The sequence below is a fragment of the Sardina pilchardus genome, chromosome 20 (genome assembly GCF_963854185.1).
Source record: "Sardina pilchardus chromosome 20, fSarPil1.1, whole genome shotgun sequence".
NCBI classification, from domain to species: domain Eukaryota; kingdom Metazoa; phylum Chordata; class Actinopteri; order Clupeiformes; family Clupeidae; genus Sardina; species Sardina pilchardus.
Window position 1 is genome coordinate 4,639,968 of NC_085013.1, and position 20,841 is coordinate 4,660,808.

The 20,841-nt window shown below is 47.0% G+C and overlaps 1 protein-coding gene across 1 annotated transcript in view; it reads right to left on the reverse strand.

Moving 5' to 3' along the window:
- The window catches only part of kiaa0586 (KIAA0586 ortholog), a 130,064-nt gene that overhangs the window by 61,186 nt on the left and 48,037 nt on the right, over positions 1–20,841 (reverse strand). The window contains exons 13-17 of the mRNA XM_062523447.1: positions 19,227–19,453; positions 8,194–8,266; positions 7,513–7,788; positions 6,017–6,197; positions 5,452–5,613 (exon numbers count right to left, since the gene is read on the reverse strand). Coding sequence (XP_062379431.1) covers positions 5,452–5,613; positions 6,017–6,197; positions 7,513–7,788; positions 8,194–8,266; positions 19,227–19,453 — 919 coding nt within the window. The remainder of the gene's footprint in view (positions 1–5,451; positions 5,614–6,016; positions 6,198–7,512; positions 7,789–8,193; positions 8,267–19,226; positions 19,454–20,841) is intronic.

The window sequence follows — 20,841 nt, forward strand, 5'->3', positions numbered from 1 at the left end:
TCCCACGTGCCGGGAGTAACAAAGCCTCCTTCCTGCTCCCACGGCAGGGGAATACCAAGCCTCCTCCTGCCCTCTCCTTCACACCTCGTCTGCTCTTCTGGGGGGGGCTGAGGGAGACTATCCAGGATATCCTATCCTACTCCCCTCTCCTCTCCTCTCCTCACAAAAAGTCAGAAAACACAAATGCACGCGCGCACACACACACACGCCACACATGCACACGTATGCACAGAAACCCAGACAAACACGCGTGTACGCACAGAAAGGCACACACCTGCCAGTCTGGGAACACTGCCCGGGTGCATGACTGGCATCTGTTACGCGGGGGCGAGCGGCGAGACCAAAGTAAGTTCAGCCAATGTGTGTGTATGTCTCTCTGTTTGTGTTTGTGTGTGTGTGTGTGTGTGTGTGTGTGTGTGCGTGTGTGTGTGTGTGTATGTCTCTCTCTCTGTTTGTTTGTGCTTGTGTGTGTGTGTATATCTGTGTGTGTGTGTGTGTGTGTGTGTCTCTCTGTTTGTGTTTGTGTGTGTGTGTGTGTATATCTTTGTGTGTGTGTATGTGTGTGTGTGTGTGTGTGTATATCTGTGTGTGTGTCTCTCTCTGTGTGTGTGTGTATATCTTTGTGTGTGTGTGTGTCTGTGTGTGTGTGTGTGTGTGTGTGTGTGTGTGTGTGGCGTTGCTGGCTCTTCTGGACCTCCCGTCTGGCTCTGGAGCTGATGAGCTATGCAGCCGGGGCTCTCTCAGGTCTCTCGTCTACCAGCAGCAGCAGCAGCAGCAGCAGCCTTCACATTTACATAAATCCACTCCGGGCATGGCAATCTAACCCCCCTCTCTCCCCACCCCACCCCATCCCCAAGTACCTCTCTCTCTCTCTCTTTCACTTTCTTCTCCTCCCCTCATTTCTCTCTTTATTCCTCCATTCTCTCGCTCCTGTTCTCCTTCGTCCTCCCTCCCCTCCCTCCCTCCCTCCCTCCCCTCCCTCTGACTCTCCCTCCCTCCTGAGTCGATGAGACACAGGCTGTACAATTTCCATAATTTGGCTGAAGGGCATCGAAACGGTGGCTGCAGGATTGAGTGCTATTGAGTCATACCAGTGTGCACGGCTATTAGATCTCTCCCCTCAGTCAGAACAGGTGGGCCGAGTAACAGTTGTGTAACTGTTTCACAAGTTTACGCGAGGAGACGCGGACGCAAAAAAAAGAAACAGAAAACCAAACAAGGTACACTGTGTCTGAAGAGAATTGGGGATTTAGGGTGGAGGAGAGAAGGAGAGGGGTGAATGATGGTGTGATGTTTGTTGGAGGAAGAGACAGAGGGACACAGTATGTGTCTAGTATGCGGGAAAGAAAAAAAAAACGTCAAGACAGGTGGAGGGAGGAAATGATCCATTTTGGTTTCAACTCATCTCCCCATCAACCATTTGGAGACGCAGAGAGACCGAGAGAGAGTCTGAAAAATGAACACAGTAAAGATATTGGAAGGAATAGCGGGTGTGACTGTGTGCATGTGTGTGTGTGTGTGTGTGTGTGTGTGTGTGTGTGAACCAGAGAAATGAGAACAAAGGGGGAAAGTGTGATTATTGCGAGAGCTTTCATGTTTCCCTGCGACTGCAGAAAGCTGCGGCGTCTCTCAGCGCTAGCTCCAGCGCCGGTGCCGGTACATACGTGCTCATAAATCACCGAGCGCAGCGCCGCCGCTTCAGACCCATACTTCACCATGTCTGTGAACAGCCCACGGAGAACAAAGGACCGCAGTCTATCTGTGCAGCATATATGCACACACACGCACAGACACACACACACACACACACATACTGTACACACACACACACGCGAGAGCACAAAGACATATCAAGATGATGCTTTTTTCTTCTGTCTGAGGCGGTGTAAGTAGTCAGAGCAAATGGATGGAGAATGGAGTCTTTGGGAGGTGACGTATCGAGACCGATAATGTTCGAGAGCTGAGAGAGAAAGGGCATATGCATCACTGCTGCTGAGGAGAGCCCAAACTCGGTTAGTCATCACCCGCATAAAACAAAAGACAGAAACGCCGCGGAGGTCTGAAAAACAATGGAACGCTGTGCTTCACTGTGCCTGCAACTCCCTGTGCTAGCAGACTAATTAAGTTTTAACCACTACAAAGAGAACCATTGACCTTGATGATGATGATGATGAGGATCTCTCACACACACACACACACACACACACACACACACACACACACACACACACACACACAGAGACCGTCTTCCGGCTTCTGCTCTGCATGTGCTCTGGCAGCAGTAAGTCTACACTTGACTCGGCCGAGGAGAGGAGAGGAGAGGAGAGAGGAGAGAGGAGAGAGGAGAGGAAAGGAGAGAGGAGCGGAGAGGAGAGAGGAGCAGACAGCCATTTCCAGCCAGCTGGGCCGCGGCGGCTACGCTAAGCTGATTTGCCCAGGCTGCCTGCTGCAGCGCGCGGGGGGAGCCCGTGCCTGGCGGGGCGTCCGCGGATGTGCCCGTCTGGAGCATCTGCAGCAGATGAAAGGCTCTCCGGGGCCCCTGGGAGCCTCCAGCCCCTCCGCAGCCCTTCCCAGCATCCCCTCTGGGGCGGCGCAACGGCAGCGCAGAATTAGGCCAGCGCTAATCTGCAGCCCTCCAGTGTGACACTGCGGGTTTCCCAGAAACCACACACACACACACACACACACACACACACACACACACACACACACACACACACACACACACACACACACACACACACACACACACACACACACACACACACACACACACACACACACACACATACAATAATACATTGACAAACCCACACACACACACACACACACAAAGCTTATATGGGGCTTTTAATCAGAGCCTGAAACTCTTAGCTTAGGCCTGCTGTGCTCGTCTCTCTCTACCTATCTCTCTCTCTCTCTCTCACACACACACACACACACACACACAGATCTCATCTTAGGCACATGGCTTAAGTCTCTGGTCACCCAAGTCTTAACGAGGAAGCACACCTTTTTTACTCCTAAATATGTCTTAAATCGCTGAATAATACAAAAATGAACTTTTTTGTACTATTAAACAAAGGCTGCAGTAACGCACAACTGCATTTGTCAAGAGTGTTGGAGGCCAACTCTGTTGCCAACACAACTCTGGTGCACCTCACAACGTTCACGGTGAGGTGTGCACGGCCAAGTTGAGGAGTTGAGAAGAGCGTTGGTCATGGCCATCCCCCCATCGACGCTTCCCCTTTAAAAATCATCCACACACCAAACCGCCCAGCATGGAGCCATCAAGAAGGGGGAGAGAAAGCAAAGGGGGGGAAGAGAAGAACAACAGGGAGAGATAAGAGAGTGACTCAGAGATGGAGCTCCATCCCTCTCTCCTCTCCTCTCCATCCCTCTCTCCTCTCCTCTCCTCTCTCCCACGCTAATGAGCACCTCCGCATTGCGGATGCGATTACCGTCTCTCTCTGCCCGGGTCCCTTTTGTTTTCCCAGGGCCGCTGGTGGCCGGATAGCCGGGGTCATCGAGGCGGACCGGTGGGGGGGCAATAACGCTCAAGATGGCCTCCCGCCGCGCGGGCCGGATTACTCCATTCACACTTCTATTTGATTCCATATCCGATAGCACGCTTCATTAATCCCTCGCTCCGCACCAGCTACTTTTTTTGCGGGTGGGGTGGGGGGGTGGGGGGACGGCAGTAAGTAAATAGCTCGGGCTCTGCGGCGCTAGCATGCGAGAAGGTGCTGCTCTTTTGAAGACAGTTTTTAATTACTTTGCTCAAGACAAGAGTGTCAGAGAAAAAAAAAAAAAAAAAAAAGATCTATATATATTTATTAATGGCATAAAATCCAGCCATGCTACACTAATGAATTGTTTTAGCACCCTGGGTCATAATCCATGAAAAAGGAGAAAACTCATTATCTATTAAGATGAACACGCTTTCCCAAATGTTTTCATAAAACAGAGAAATAAGGGGTTATTACAGTTAATGAGTAGATTTATTATTCCAGGCATAAGGCGGGTGAATCAGACGAGGACTAGAGCTTAAGAAAGGAAAGTGAGAATAAAGGCGCTAATTTTCTGGACCTACTTCTTAGCTGTGATGTGATTAAAAAAGAACAAGGCAGTGAGGGTTTTAAATTATACTGCAAAGTCTGTGTGAGTGTGTGCATGTGTGAGTGTGTGTATGAGAGAGAGAGAATGTGTGTGAGAGCCTGCATGGGTGTGAGACAGAGAAAAGCTAGCAGCTACCATATAATTAAACTTTAAACTCACAGAGCTAAAATGTCTAATTAACTTCTCTCTACTTAGTATTACTTTGTAATGTGTGGTAGTTTTGAGGAGGGGGGTAAGTTAATGGTTGCAGAAAGTCTGGGCTGCGAGGGCCGTGTAAACTCTCTCAGGCCCTGCTGTTGGTCACGTGTTGGGCTGATGAGATGGAGGCCTTCCTTTCCCTGCAGTAGTATTCTTCTATCTAATCTATTTAAAAGCTCATTTAAAAGCTCACTTCTCAAGATGTGCAATCTTACATGATTTCTTTTTTTACTATGATTTATTTACATTTAGCATAATTTTCCTCAAAATTATTTTATGTGTTGGGGCTTTGCTATCTTTTGTGAATTGCCTTTCATTTGATATAATAAAACACTTAAATTGCTCTCATTTCCTTTAGTCTCATTTAATTTATATGATTTACTTAGTCGAATATCTTTAATTTAAAGGTGCTTTCAGCGATGCTGCACGGTTTCTAAACTAAAACATTTTTTTGTCACATATACAGCAAACATCTCCTCACTAGCTGCCTGTCCCCTGAATACACTGAAAAAAAAACACGAAACCTAAAAACAAAAACAGCCTGGACCATGAAACGAACAAACTGTTATTTAGCCAATTACCGACAAGATGAGAGAGAAGAGAGTTCAGGAGAGTTTCAGTGGCATGGGAGAGAGGGAGGGGCGAGCTAGCTCTCTCTGTTTTTGCTTGAATGTCAACAGAAGTGATGTTACCCAACATCGCTTAGAGCACCTTTAATATCTTTAATTCATGCCTCAATTTATAAGGAAACACATCATGATTTTTTCCTGAAGTGTTAAACTGCGCTAATCAGGTGTTAGAGATGAGAGTGGGACACAGAGAAGATTCAAAACAATGTTGTCACCAGCAGCCACAAGACGTTGAACACAAGACGTTACATAAATATTGATTATAGTATGCTTCCTATAGCGAAGCACCAAATGCAGTCAGTCAGGTGATCTATTGCCTGATTTGTGCTCCCTTTTTCATACATAAATGGATGTGTTTGATTAAAAGGTTGATCCATTTCATCCATATCTGTGCGGTACGGACAGTACGGACAGAAGGCTCCGTCTCTATTCCGTTTTTAACGGAGACCACAAATGAGCTTTCAGACTCACAAAGGACACAGGTGACTGGGCACTCGAGGCTTACCCAGGGGGATGGCCATGGGGATGAGGTAGCCCTGCATGGGGGAGGCTGGGTCCTGCTGGTCCGCAGGCCCAGTGGGGGTGAAGAGGAACCGGGGCTCAGACGGCACTGGGGCTGGGACAGGCTCCAGACTCGTCTGGGTCTTCGAGGACTTCATCTTCACACCTGAGAGAGAGAGAGAGAGAGAGTATGTGGAAGAGAGAGACGGAGAGAGAGAGAGAAAGAGACAGAGAAAGAAAGGGTGTGAATGAAAGAGAGATAGAGGGTGGGATACATGTGTTTCGAGAGAAAGGGAGTGAGGGCAGTAGGAGAGTGATAGTGCCATATTAAAGGACAACGGAGAGGAGGAATGAGGTTAAGGACGATAGAATTGGAGCACGAGAGACAGCAGAACAGAAAAAAGAGGGATAGAGAGAGAGGGAGAGAAAGGGAGAGAGAGAGATAACCGGTGAAATAAATGAAAAAGTCATTAAACGGAGGTTGGCCACCTTAAAAGAGTTCTCCTTTAGAAGAGCTCGCTGTCTCCCCTTGGGGGAGGCCTCAGTGCCGGCATAACTAGATGTCTCACCTCTGACACTCTCGATGACTTTGGGCCGCTGGGCTTTGGACGGTGGCGACGGCGAGCTGAAGCGCAGGTACGGCCCTTTCTTCAGGGTCCGCCGGTGGCCCTCGTACAGCGCCTTGCCGTAGATCCTGGACAGGAACTCCTCATCGTCCCTTCTGTCCAGTCTCACATCCACCTCCGTAATCTGTGGGGACATACCATAAAAACCACACAAAGCTCCTGTTTTCACATACATACATACTGTACATACAATGCACATTACACATGAGTACTGTCATTCCCTATATTATATTTCATACACAACCAAATATGACAATGTGAATGTTGTAAAGTGTAAAAGAAAGTGACTGGAATTCAGCAGACACTTACAGTATACTCAAAGTGAAAAGGAATTGTGTTTGGACACGAACCCGAACCGACCAATTGTCCAACAGGGAACAATGGCACTGCTTCACTACCCGTTATGCTGTCTATATAATGTATAATGATGCATCTGTTGCTTTGTCTATGGCATTACATCCATCACCCAGTAAAAGTTCCAGTCCTTACTATATCGGGAACTACGAGAACTAGGTGCTACTGTACCTTACGTAGAGGATTCATAACTGTGTTTAATAAAAGGGAGACCTAATATGAACTTCCTTTGGGGGCAATCTTGACCACAGTGAATGAGTAATGACCACAGTGACACGTCAGGGAGTTCTTGTTAATCATCTGCTAGTGGTGGTGGCACATCTTTTAAATGGCAACACTGCACGAAACACACACACAAAAAAAATGCTTTGGTTGCTAGGAGTTGGTGCATCTCCAGCGGATGCCTGGCAACGGGGGCAGTCGTTAGTGAGGGAGCCTACCCCGATCGAAAGATAAGCAGCTCTGTCTTTTGTCTGACGCTTCTTATTTATGGCCATTCGATGCGGCCGCTAACAGATGGCTGTCCTGCACACCTCATTGAGTTTAAGTGCAATGCAAAGAGATTGTGTGTGTGTGTGGGTGCGTGTGTTGTGTTGTGTGCTTGCATCCTGTTATGGCCGAGATCAGTCACAGTTAGCAGAACGCAGTCACTAGGCTATGGTGTACAGTGAATTTTAAAAGGTAGTTTGGACAGCCTAATGCATTTTGGTGTTGTTCGGGGCGCAGGCTCGAAATGGTATCATGACTGCAAGATTAATGTGCGATGTCAACTTCAATCTGAGGGCATTCTCGACGGTAAGAGGGGCGCTCAACTGTGTCTATGCAAACAGAGAGCAATTCAAGAAGAAACATATTCTTCATGCTTAACAACTCAAGTTGCGTCTGTAGGTCAACACAAAAACAAAAACAAAAACACCACAACACAAAGTCAACCCCTCCCTCCTGGAAAGTTATGTTGCAAGCAGAGCTCCAGAAAATACCAAACGATTTCGTATAGCTGCATAAAGTCGATGGTCGCATGGATATGGACATGGACTGGAAAATGTAAAAGATGAATCAATATACACATGAAACACACGGCTCACCGTATGTGGCTTTTGCTGTGGCTGCGGTTGCTGCTGCTGCTGCTGGGTGGTGTGTGCGGAGGAGCTTGCGAGCGCCTGCTTGTTTGGCGGCTGCCTGTTCTCCTGGCCCCTGGTGCTTCTGTGGAGGGGTCTCTTGCTGGCTGCCGCCTGGGGGCCTCTCGGGGCCCTTGGCCGGGGGTCGGAGGGACCCGCTGCGACCGCCTTGCCTTCCCCGCTCGCCTGCTGGGCGGCCTCTCTGCTGCGCTCCCTTTCAACTTCCTCCCGCACCAGCTCGTCCTTGGCGAGAAAGAACAGAGGGGAGTTCAGCGGAGGAGAAACTGTCTGACAATGACGGAGGGTCGGCTTTGAGGCCGTCGCAAAATAAGCAGCAAGAGATTGAGTTCTGGGGATGAAGATCTCTGGTCATCTGGTTGCAGCTTACAATAGGACAGATGCTATTCACATAATATAATTCAACACCCAAACACAAGCAGGCTCGTGGGACCTTGTGCATGATGGTGGCCTACAGTACAACAAAGACCAGGGACTGAATTGTGAAAAAATAAAATCCCAATTGAAGAGTATGTGGTACTGTTGTGAAGTAAAAATGACAGTGACAATGCTATATTCCACAGCACTCGAATTACAGTTATCTGTATCCGTCGGGTGGTGGAGGGGCTTTGGTGGTACAGCACAGCTCACCTGAATCTCTTTATTCAAGGTGTTGATCCAGGCGTCCACTGTCCTCCTGACACGCAGCTCCTCACTGGCATCTCTGTTGAGGAGGAACACAATGAGGAATTAGCCGGAACTACTAACCCAAAAGACACACATGTTTACACACACACACACACACACACACACACACACACACACACACACACACACACACACACACACACACACACACACACACACACACACACACACACACACACTTCACTTAAACACTGTCAACACCAGCAGGTAAGCCTCTTGTGCTAATGCTACTTATGAAAACAACGACCCTGTTAAAACTGCAGTATTGAGCTCAGGCGCTTTGGTCAGTGAGCTAATTACTACTTCAGCAGAAAGCAGTGGTCAAATTTTTAATTCTTTTCATTTCTTAACATCACCACTGAGCAACAACCCACAGGAATGCTGAAGAATAATAAACAAGACAACACAACAGTGAAATCAAGATAAGCAAATAATCACAATATAGCATTTGGCGTTAGTCAAAATGTCATGCCAATATATTCTACCTTTCCTGCCTTATGCAATGTAGTTCTTATTGTTACACCAGAGTCTCCTACTCACTCTGTAGCTTGATTGTTCGCTTAGGACAAAGGAATCGACTAAATTAATAAATGTGAACCTGATGCAAATATTCATACGACTTCTGGGAAAGTATTGATGGACATATACTGAGTATCTGTATATTTTTTTTTTTTTTAAATGAATAAAGAGTTCCCCTACTGGGTCCCATTTTCTGCTCTCCGTATCCATTTTGAACGTGTCCTGCTGGTGATTTTACTGCGCTCCTATACAGCCAGTTAACTTTTTATATCACTTTTATTGTGGTCCCGGATTAATCATATTCGGTCTACTACACTTTCACCTTGGCTGAGGCAGCAGGAAAGATTTAATGACCTTATCAATATTCAATCTCTTGGATTTCCTGAACTAAGTCATACACAACATACGAGTTCAAACGTGCATAAATCACGTCTGGAGTTTCACATTTAGCGAGTGTTTACTCCACTGCGGTAATGGACGCTGTTATGATGCATCTCTTAATGTGCCTCCACACAGAGAGAGGTGCGGGCTTATGGAGCAGATGATGCTGCTGATACGGTTCAAAATGTACATTTTAAGATAAGCATCGCATCCTATTGATTTTTGCATGCTTGCTCCTGGGTTTTATCATGGCACTAATGGAAATGCTGATGACAGATGCTCAGTGGTGCTGAGAGCATGTGGACATAGCTGGAGATGTACCTCCTTGGCCCATTCTTTCAAAACAGCATCACTTTTTATATTTGCATCTTTATATAAAACTAAGGCTATACAGAACATATTATCACAGAACATATTATGCTACAGGATGGGTTCTACGGACTGTGTGTACTCTTTTGTATCTACTTCATATATCAAGAAATCTATAAAGATAATGTGTGTTTATTTTTTTTACCCACTGCAATAGCACTTTATAATGATTCCCCCCTGAGCAGAGTGAAAGGAATAACATGTGAATGATTTAATTCATATATGTTTGTATGTGTGTATGTTTGTATGTATATGTTGGATGTTGTGTTTGTATAGCTGCTGAAACACTGTCATTTCTACTTAGGGATTAATAAAGGACACCTATCTATCTTTATCTAGACATGCTACCTCTGAGCCATGATGATGTCACAAAAGAGTTCTAGAGATCATCATAATATTGTAAGGAGGAAATACCATGGTAACGGGATACATTCCAAAAGTGGAGCATTTCATGTTTTTAAACAGATGAAGTAGTACAGAAGCAAATGTGGAGAGGTTCAAGGAAGTCAGATGTGATGAACTTTGATTGTGAAAAAAGTTTTATGGTATGTAGCACTATTATTTATTGAATCGGTATAAGTATCTTGAATTCTAATAATTCTGTTAACAACTGGCCATCAAATGCTGATTATACTATGAATAAACAAATATTAGACTTTGTTAATCTGTTTTATAGTACCTCAAGTATTAACATAATGCATAACATCTAGGCCTAGTATATCACATTCAGCTAGTCATATTGAACTGGGGTCAGGATTGTTATCGATCAAATAGCCCGGACCCCCTAGAGTTGGTTGTTGAGAGAGGAATGTTGCAAAAACTGTTTAGTATTATGGACAACATTTCACATCTACTGCATGAACTATTGGTCAGATAACAGAGTGTTTTCAGCTGGAGGCTGCTTCAACATCACTGTAATTAGGACTGTTATAGAAAGTCATTCCTGCCCATGGGTGTAACAATTTACAATGACTCCTAGGAGAACCATATTCTGAGAGACAATGTACAGTTTACAATCAATTGCACAGAGACTTCATATCCTAAATTTGATTTGTGTGTATGTCTGTGGTATATGTCCATATTATTAATTGTTGCTGTGACACCATCATTTTCATTTGGGGATGAATAAAGTATCCCATCTTTATTATCAATATTATAACTTCAAATGATCCATTCAGAGCAGTGGTCCATGTGGTCTGTGGCAAATATAGGACACACCTGTAATCTGCTTACATGCTCAGAACACTGGGACGGTAGCCTATGGCTAATAGTCCTACTCGCTTTGGCTTGTCTCTCTTGAGTTGGACTACAATTGGAAATATACTCAAACAGTTACTGAGCAATGTTGTTGGGCATTTCAGGCTAGCCCATAATTCTTGCAAATAGAAATAGGGGGGAAAAAGAGAAAAAAGTGTTAGCCGAGTAGTAGAGTTGGATTACCATTGCAAAAAAAGGCTGGAGAGAAGAATTCTAGTGATGTTGACATCACATGTAAGAGATGACATCATAAAGGCACATTCTAAAAGGACTCCTTAAATATCCTGAGGTCATTTGTTATGCTCAGAAGCAATGATGAATGACCAAAAGATCAGAAGCGTCTTGGTAAGAGCCAAATCTACTCTCAACATGTAATAGCTAGGCTAAAATTAATTGACAGCAATGCTCTACACACAAGGGACATTACTGTGAAGATACCTTGTGCTACAGAATTACTGGTCACATCCACTTAAAACGTATTGTATCATGGCAGGAGGGAAACGCAGAGTTGATTAATGCAGCTAATCCGGTCTTGACCCGACTTAAGTCTGAGTAATTATGATGGTGACTGTCATTTGTATAAATATTACATGGAGATATTATAGAATTCGTATATCACTGCTAGACCTTCCCCCATTCATGAGATACTGTCTGTTCTAATAATAGTGATGGGAATACTATAAAGCAAGACCCATATTACTGTTGAATATACTAATCTGTCATTCAAATAGTCAATAACAAGAATGTGCTCTATGGCTATTCTGGCTAGGTAACACATCAAGCAAGGCTGCTTTTGTGTACTACTGCTGATGAACTCATCACTCAACACGGTTTCCATTTCGAATAAACAGCATGCAATTTAAATGATAAAATACATGCACAGTACAACTAGGCCTCTGAAAATAGTTGCTAGTTGTTAGCTAGCATTTAATCTTACACAGCTCAATGATATTGAGTTCTTGGTATCACAACCAAACTCAGCAATTATATACAGTATATTATATATGCCTGATGATCTCCATCATGTTTCCCTCTAACCAGGACGGCGTAATACGCGAGGAGGTGAAGAGATGCATCACCAATCGCGAGACGATTATGAAGTCCTGGGTCATGGAGTGGACGGAGAAAGGTCAGCAGTACACTAGGGAGGACATGGAGCACCTGAGAGCGGAGATGGAAATCCTGAAGAAGAAGTCCATCCTGCCTCCTAGACAAGACTGGAGGACCGGACTAGAGAAAGCCTGGGTGGCCGAGGAGGAGGAGGGCGCAAGGGAGAGGAGGAAGATGGCCGATCGAGAGAACGAGAGGAAGCGAGAGATGGACAACGAGAGAGCGCGGATGGCAACGCGCGTCGAGGACCTGGAGAGGCTGGTCCGAGAGCTGGAGAGGAGGCTGCGGGAGAGACACGCGCCTGAATACGTGTTGGGGCACGGCCAGGAGGACAGGCTGCGACTGATGGAGGCCATGTTCCTCCAGAAGCTGGAGAAACTGGAGCACACGCTGGAGACAAGGGTCATCAACACCAAAGGGGAATATAACGCATGCATGATGGAGGCTTGTGCCAAGAAGGCTTCTGGTGAGGGGCACTACTGTGAGAAGCTCCCACCAACCAAACCACTGGTGATGGGGCTGGAGGAATCTGTTGAAATATTGGCGCGCCTGCAAGACGCCGAAAGAGCCATTAAGGAGATGGAGGTTCGGATGTTGGAGAAAGACAAGATACTGAAGGATAAGGACATTCAGATGGCGAGGAAAGATCAGATTCTGAGGGATATGGAACGTCAGCTGAAGAGGAAAGACCAGCTTCTCAAGGACATGGCACATCAGATGAAGGAGAAAGACGAGCTACTGCTGCGTCAAGGGGCAGAGCACAGATCCAAAGTGGAGATGATTGAGCAGCAAGTCAGGGAGCTGATAGCTGTGAACTCCACACGAAAGACACAGTGGGGCAGCTCGGCGGCCAGCTTGAAGACCAACGCGGACGACGAGACCACTGATGATGAGCGCCAGTCATGGACGAGCACCGGAATGAGAAGCAGTTGCTCCAAAAGGAGAAATGGGAAGAGCAGGAAGGTGAAGGCTCAGAGGAGGACCAAGAGCAGGAGCACTCCAGAGAGCATCCAGGAGAAGACGAGGAGCAGCAGGAGTCAGCGGGGCGACACGTCAGCAGACAGCGACATCAGCAGCATTGCCAGCGCCGAGCCCAGGAGCCTGGCTGAGAAGAGTGTGGCAGCCAGCGAGTGTGTCAGTGAGCGTGTCAGTGAGCGTGTCAGTGAGCGCTTGGCCGACAGCAGGTCCCAGACGCGCGTCAGCCTGGACAAAACCTCCGTGGGCTCCGCCACGTCCCTGGCTAAAGTCGCTCTCGGAGCTGATGCGGGTCACGGAGAGAAGGGGAAGTCTTGGAAGCGGGTCTTTGGCGGCTTGTTCAAAAAGAAAACAAAAAAGTAAAACAGAACATGGGAAGAATTGCTTTGCTTTTATTTTTTTGCCTTGTATGAGCTTTCTAAAGCTTCATTCAATTTTCACCTTCACAGTATTGGAGTTGGAATAAAATTCATTTAAAACAAATAAAAAACAACTAAAACTCCCAATGTGGTGGTGTTTTCCTCTATTGTTGTACGACTTATCCACTCAGCGGCAGGGCAAGGAGGGCCAAGAGGGGTAAAAAAAAATCCATTCATGAGCTACGAGTAACCGCAAGTTTTTCCTTTCAGCCAGACCTTAAGTAAAAATAAACCCATCCTCGCCCTCAATACAATATAACACTGCCACCTCCTTCCCCTGCCCAGGGAACAGATTGTGGGATGAAGCCCCCTTCAGTATTAATATCCTTCTGTGCAGCTACTCCTCAACAAATAATGTGAATGGGACGGCTGTCTGCTGCCCTATTAGGCTATCCCTGCATCCCTCATTATGCTTTATAAATCAAGCAGATGAGAAGAGAAAGAGATAGAGGGAGAGAAAGAGAGAGAGAAAGAAAGAGAGAACGCAAGGGAAGGGGGGTGGGGGTGTGATAGGCATCCACACAGAAACAAAGATACACACACACACACACACACACACACAGAGGTTAAAATAAGCTCGGATGGCTCTTGATCCTCTCGGGGAGGCTGAAGGTGACAGCAACACGATAAGACCACGGCATACGAGTGCCGGCGCCTCCTCCATCTCCTGTGCTCCGCTCCACTCCACTCTCCCGCCCCCTCTGGCTTCAGGCACATCACAGCCAAAGTGAAAGGCAGTCTGGGGTGGAGGAGGAGGGAGGTGGGGGAGGAGGGAGATGTGGTCTCACAGATGCGTGCACAGACTACAAGCGCAATATGGCCGCGGCTAGCTAGGGAAAGGGGAGCCCACCGGTGCCATATCTGAGCATGAATGTGCTGGAGAAGAGAGGGATGAAGACGGAGATAAACACACAGAAGGAGAGAGAAGCAGATGCAGACAGTCAGAGAAAGAGAGAGAGAGAGAGAGAGAGAGCATATTTCTTTTGCTTTGTCTATTGCACTGCTATTGAAATGGTCCTGCCAATAAAGCACTCGAGAATTTAACGGGAGACAACCAGAGACTAACAAACAAAGAGTGACAGAGGGAAAATACAGGGAGGCTGAAAGAGAGAGAAAGCGAGAGAGAGAAAGAGAGAGAGAGAGAAAACAAGCAAAAGAAAAAGAAAAAGAGAAAGAGACAGAGAGCGAGAGAAAGAAGTCACGTAGAGGAAGGGAGAGAGATCAGGGGCTGCATTGCAAATGCTGCGGAGGGCGAGAGGCCAGCTGCTGTCTCCGGGCAGAGAAAGCCTCCAGCCTGATCGGGGTGCGGTGGGGCAGGCAGCTGGATGAGAGGAGAGAGAGGGAGCACTGATCCGCCCAGCCCTCCCTCCATCCATCCATCCCTCTCTCTCTCCTTCCCTTTCTGCTCCATCAATCCATCCTTCCATCAATATGTCCATCCTCAATTCCCAGATAACCCCCACCATGTCAGAAACCCTGGCTTTGAGCCTTTGTGACAATTTTGCTACTGCCGTGTGTGTGTGTGTGTGTGTGTGTGTGTGTGTCTGTGTCTGCTGTTCAAAATGGACTCGCCTAATCAGATGATGCTTCCAGACACTTGATTCAAAATGGAGCACAATTGATCCGTGGGGCTGAAGGTGACCTTCAATTAACCCTCGCAATCCGCTTGTGCTCTGTGACATTGTGTCTCCAGAAGAATCACTCGATACCGTCATTATCCTCCAGCACAATCCTCCAGCATTCAAATGGCCGCGTTAGGCAATGCTAGAATTGATGGATATTGGTCGCTGAGTGCCAAACCTCGCGGTGTTCCTTTTTTTACCCCCCTGCTCGCTACACACAGTGCATTTGGAGCCAGCTCCCAGGGAACGGTCGAAAGGCGCTTGAGAAGAAACCGTGGAATTTTGCGCTCGCAGAAAAATGAGAAGACAATCGTTTCTTGATTTTTAAAATACGAGTGACCAAAAAGAAAAAAAAAATAGAATTGTCAGAGGACCGCAACTTTTCAAAAGTAGCATTGTAATAGAGCTACAATAATGACATCCTGTGGAAAGTCTGGCATAAAGAGGGAGAGAAATCCCACAAAAAAAAAAAGAAAAAAAAAAAGAATTTTTGCTAAATGTTCATAAACTTTGAAGAGAAGACGGGAACGCGGCCTGGCAGGAGCCCAAACAAATAACTGACTGAGACGAGCTGGGGACTCGAGTAAGGAACAAAGAGCTCTACAATGGAAAATTGCTTTTGATGAGACAGGGAGTCGAGCCAAGTCCCCGTCGCCTTATGTAAGAACACCACTGGGTCGCCAGGTCAATCACCAATCATCAGCCTCGCCACACTAATGACAGCAATTACGGCTGGAATTAAAAATAAATTCCAAATTCCTGGCTGAAGTGTAAACGAATTAGACGTTACGCAACATCATGTTAACGAGTGGGCTGAACGCAACATCTACTTTTGCGTTCTCATTTAATCCTCTCGGTATGAATTCCGTGATTATTTTCAGTTCCAGGCAGCATGAATGGGAGAGAGGGAGGCTTTCAGCTAGTCTTTCATTGGACTCACATTAATATGGCTCTAGTTTATGTTGGCAGCGGCAGGTGATAATATCATACCGTCCAATGAATTATGCAACACACATTCCAGCCTGTTGTATCAGTTTTTTTCCCCCCATAAGCAGAACAACATGGTAATTAATGGTGTAATGGAGAATAGGTAAAAACATTGCCTTTATAACAGTACAAGTCTACAGGGAGGAAACCCCAGGCATGTTAGATGGTGGGGAGGAAGAGAGAGAGAGAAAAAAAAATAGAACTGTTGGAAACTTTAACGCCTGCAAATGGGCTTCATTAATATTTCAGTGAAATGGATGGCGCACATAAAATCATAACCCGGCCTCGTTTTGCCGTGTCACCCAGCCAAATGAATAAATCCATCAATGGGGAGTGTGCCGAGCGTGATGCACTAGCATCTCGTGTCTCACTGAGCTGCTGCTTCCCAAAGTGACGCTGCCACCTAAACCAGCAAAACAAGCGAGCATCTGGCAAATTGTGCACCTCAATCCCCCCACCACCCTCCCCTTCCCTCCCTCCCTGACCTTCTCTCCCCCTACCCAATGACCTTTCGGAGGGGAGAAAAGAGCAAAGTCATTACGGAAGGGAAGCGCCATCAAACAGCATGTTTATGTTTTTCTACTGAAGCAATGAGACGCGCGGTGATTAAGGCTGCCATTTTGGAGGGTGATTACGATAAGACGGCCTCACATTTCGAGTTAAATAAGGAAGAGAATCTGTGTGTTTGAGTTTAGGGAGTTCAAACCAGTTAAAGCTACCGTCTGCTCCGCGCGGCGCGCAAGAATCTGGATTTATATGTGAACTTTGGAAAACCTCCAGCTGTGTCCCACAAATTGTTACCACGTACGGCCCTTAACGACCGCTTTCCACTACTAAACATGCACGCTCATGCTGCAAGTGTCATGCTTTCACTGAAAACAAAACACTGTCCAAGGGCAAGCGATGTTGCGCCATCTTGCTACACTACTCGACGTACATCAGAAGTTAATTGTCCGTCTCCCACGGTCCCAGATGTGTATGATTGATGGTAAAGAAAAGCGACTACTGATTTACTGGTACCGGGAGCACTCTGCCAGTGGCAACATAATGCACGGTCCAAAAAAACAACCCTTTTCCCAGATATCAATCCGGACGCAAAAAAAAAAAGAGGAAAGGAGTACATGGAGTTATAGCTTCCATATTACACCTCCTTGTGGTATCTTCATTAGGGCAGTGGAGAACAACCAGGGGCCTAAAGCGGGCTGCTGGGAAATCTGGCAGAGGTCAGTCCTCCAGTGGACATCTTAACTGCTCTCACCATGTCCTGGGGCAACAAGTCTTCATTAGGAGCCATATTTTTTTTAGTATTTTGGTTGCTTGAAACAACACTTTAGCGCTTAACCTCTTTGCCTCTCGCCTCACAGAAGTTTTCCCAGCTGGAGAGAGGGCTCTGGCTGTGCGTCGTAAACCATAACACGCTCCCCACCTCCGGAGAGGGCCCATTTAAAGTCGGATTCAGACGGGGCCGAGAGCAGAGATGGACTCTGACCTCCCGCTAGCACAGCTGCTTAACCCCGCGCAATCTGCTCCTCTCGCGCGCGTCTCGCCGAGCTGTTATTGCAGCGGCCGACGCGCGTCTGCTGAGAAACGGTCGTCTTGCGAAGGGAAACGGCCTATTTTCTATTCCGCCGCAGCTCGTTCTCCTTCGCTTATTGAGGCATCTAAAACAGATACAAAGGCACAGAAACACGGCTCTCCAGAGAGAGCGTGACTGGAGCATAAATCTGAGGACTCTTGTGTGCCGTGTTCCTTGGGCATTAGTCATCCAGACCTCGGGAAAAGGAGCTTTGAAAAGCTTTCCTCCATCGGAGGAAAATTATTCTTAAGACAAGTGCCTCCGAGCTGCCTGCATGCAGAATGAGGCGTGGTGGTCACTTTGACAGTCCTTATTATAATATAAAATTATATCAAGAACAGTTTTACTTCTGGATGGATTGGTCCCTGCACGAGACCGTCACAATGCCCTTCAAAGGAGATCTTCAAGAGCAAGATCTCTTTCATTTTTCGACATTTTTCGTTTGAAAAGAAAGTTGAAGGCTTAATGGGTTTTATTGTTAAGCAGCCTGCGTTTGTCATGAGTTCTGTGAGTACCGTCAATAGCCATTTCAGTTCTCTTGAGATGGGCATTTTGCCTTCAAATTATGCTTCTTTAGTTGTGCCAAAATATCACAAACAATACTACTAGCAACACAATATAAATCCATGAAATGTCTCTCTCGCGAACACAGACAATAGAGATACTTCATTGCCTTCCTGACAATTTCAGTGTGTAGTACTAAAAACAACAACAACAACAACAACAAAAAAAGCCTACTCATCAACACCCAACCAACAGCAACCCATTTTCCAGATGCACCTTGGCCTGGAACAAAAAAAACGAAACAATGAAAATAAATAAGTAAGCAGAGGCGAGGCGAGGCGCGGTTGTGTGTGTTGACCTCTGGAGGCTGCGGTCCTCGGCTTCACACTTGACATCTCGCATTGAGTTTATTGGGTTCAGCGGAGCGCCGGCAGCACACGGGCATGAAGGGACCACCCCTGACAGCTGCCAATCACGCTGAGCGTTCCGTTTGGCTTGGCCCTTTGCTGCCTCGAGTGTGCTCTGAGGCCCACTGTCACTCAACATGGCGCACGCACGCACACACACACACACGCACACACACACACACACACACTCAAACACGCACACTTGAGACCCAGACGGAACTCGGGTGCACCACACCGCACCTTGCCGCAGTCTACACGGACTACTTGTGTCAAGAGACTAGTTCTCATAGCATTAGGGGCACCGCAAAATGGAAGGCAGCCAAGGTGATAATATTAATCTTGCTGGAATGATGAATTTGTATCACTGCAGGGGGAATTCATATTTAAGTGACCGTCTCTCAGTCGGGCACTGAAAATGACACAAGCAGTGAGGCAGGTTGTAGCCTACTGAAAAAAAAAAAAGAATGGAAAGAAACGGAGGAAAAGACAGAAATGTTGCGCCAGACTCTTCTTCAATCATGGACACCCTGTAAGGCACGCCGTGACATTTGGAAAAGCTACTGCTCGGCATTCTTCACTGTCACTCCCGCCTTTTCCGCACCGTCCTGAATTTAGTGCCTTACAGTGTAACTGCACACGCACAAAAAAAAACATACGGCTGACTGAAGGGAATACAATTTACGTGGTGTGGTGGCATAACCTGACTGCAACTGCAGTCATTGTGCTTTATGTGCTAAGAAGTCCTCCCACATTACACAAATCATAATATCAAAATTATGAACTGCATTCAGGGAGTCGTCCCCCATTTTGTCTTCCCTATCATCCCGTTGTGTGTGTGTGCGACTCCTACCTGTTGTTGGCCAGCGCCTCCAGCTGCCAGTGCAGAGCGTCGGCGTCTCGTGCCCGCAGGAGGGCCTCCAGGTTGTCCTCCAGAACCTTCCGGCTGCGCCGCACCTCCCTCAGCACCCGGCCGGCGTCCTCGAACATGGAGGGTGGGGCCGGGTGCTTCTGCAGCAGGCTGGGCCGACTGAGAGGCACCGCTGTGGGCATGAACACAGCCGAAGCCCCCTGAGGCCGCTTGGGAGAGAGAACCAGGGAGAGAGGGAGAGAGAGAGAGAGAGAGAGAGAGAGAGAGAGAGAGAGAGAGAGAGAGAGAGAGAGAGAGCGAGAGAGAGAGAGAGATGGTTGGCAAGCTGCAGGTAAAATGGACTGATGTCTCAATGACAGAGATTTCAATTAACAATATATTCTTTCAGATGTGGGTATAACTGTGAGAATGTGTGTGTGTGTGTGTGTGTGCATGTGTGTGTGTGTGTGTGTGTGTGTGTGTGTGTGTGTGTGTGTGTGTGTGTGTGTGTGTGTGTGTGTGTGTGTTTGGGTTGGGGGAATAGAGAATATTATCTGATGGGAATATATAGACAAAACAAATGTCCCACCATACCAGGATATAAGCCAGAGAGAACAAAGATAGCCGACACATGTTGTTGAAGTGAGCGGGCAGACAGAACCCTAATCCTTTAAAACAATAAGATGAGGGGACATGACAAGCAAGCAACACAGAGAGAGAGAGAGAGAGAGAGAGAGAGAGAGAGAGAGAGAGAGAGAGAGAGAAAGAGATAAAGAGAGAGGAGAGAGAGAAAAGGTGAAGCGCTGTGAAGACTGAGGAAGAGACCGATGGAAAGCGGCGAAGTCACAGCGAGAAAAAATGGCGGCGGGTAACAGCCCCGTTTGGGGCGACCATCCATCTAAATCCCCCTGCTTCCTCTAACCGTTCCATTCGTTCGGCAATCACGACACATTGGTTCGTTCGTTTTGCTCGCTCGCTCGTTCCTTTTTTCTCCCCCTCGCGCTTTTTCTCTCCGGCGTGCGTAGCTGGGTGCAGCTGCGAGTCCTTGGCTGTTTCCCTTTCATCCTCTCTCCGAATATAAATCTATCAGCGAGGACCGTAAATCCATCACGCCGGGGAAGAGAGGAGAGAGGAGAGAGGAGAGGAGAGGAGAGGAGAGGGGAGGGGAGGGGAGGGAGAGATGTGGCTACCACGCATCCTCACCTTGCAAAGACGGGCCAGGCGACCTCAACCTGCAAAATTCGCTTTTTTTTTTATAAATATTTATCTTTTGGCTTTCCCCGTCTATTTACTCATTCGTTTGAAAATCAGAGCAAACGGGCCCGGGAAAAAATGCTAAAGACTGAGCAAGGTTCCTGCAAAAAACGAGCATATTATTTTCCCCTCCTGACTTCAAATGAGTCGTAGAAAACAGAGGGGGACAGAGAGGGAGTCAGACCATCCTTCATTCAGTCGGACTGAATATGCCCACAAAGGTGAATCGCATTTTCAGTCCGCCCGTTTGGTTTTGTTTACTGCGAGTTCTCATCAGTTTTTATTTTGGATGACACTTATCTCTCGATGAATCAGACTATGAGGGGGCGGTAATTATGATGGCACTGCAGGACGCCCAACTTCT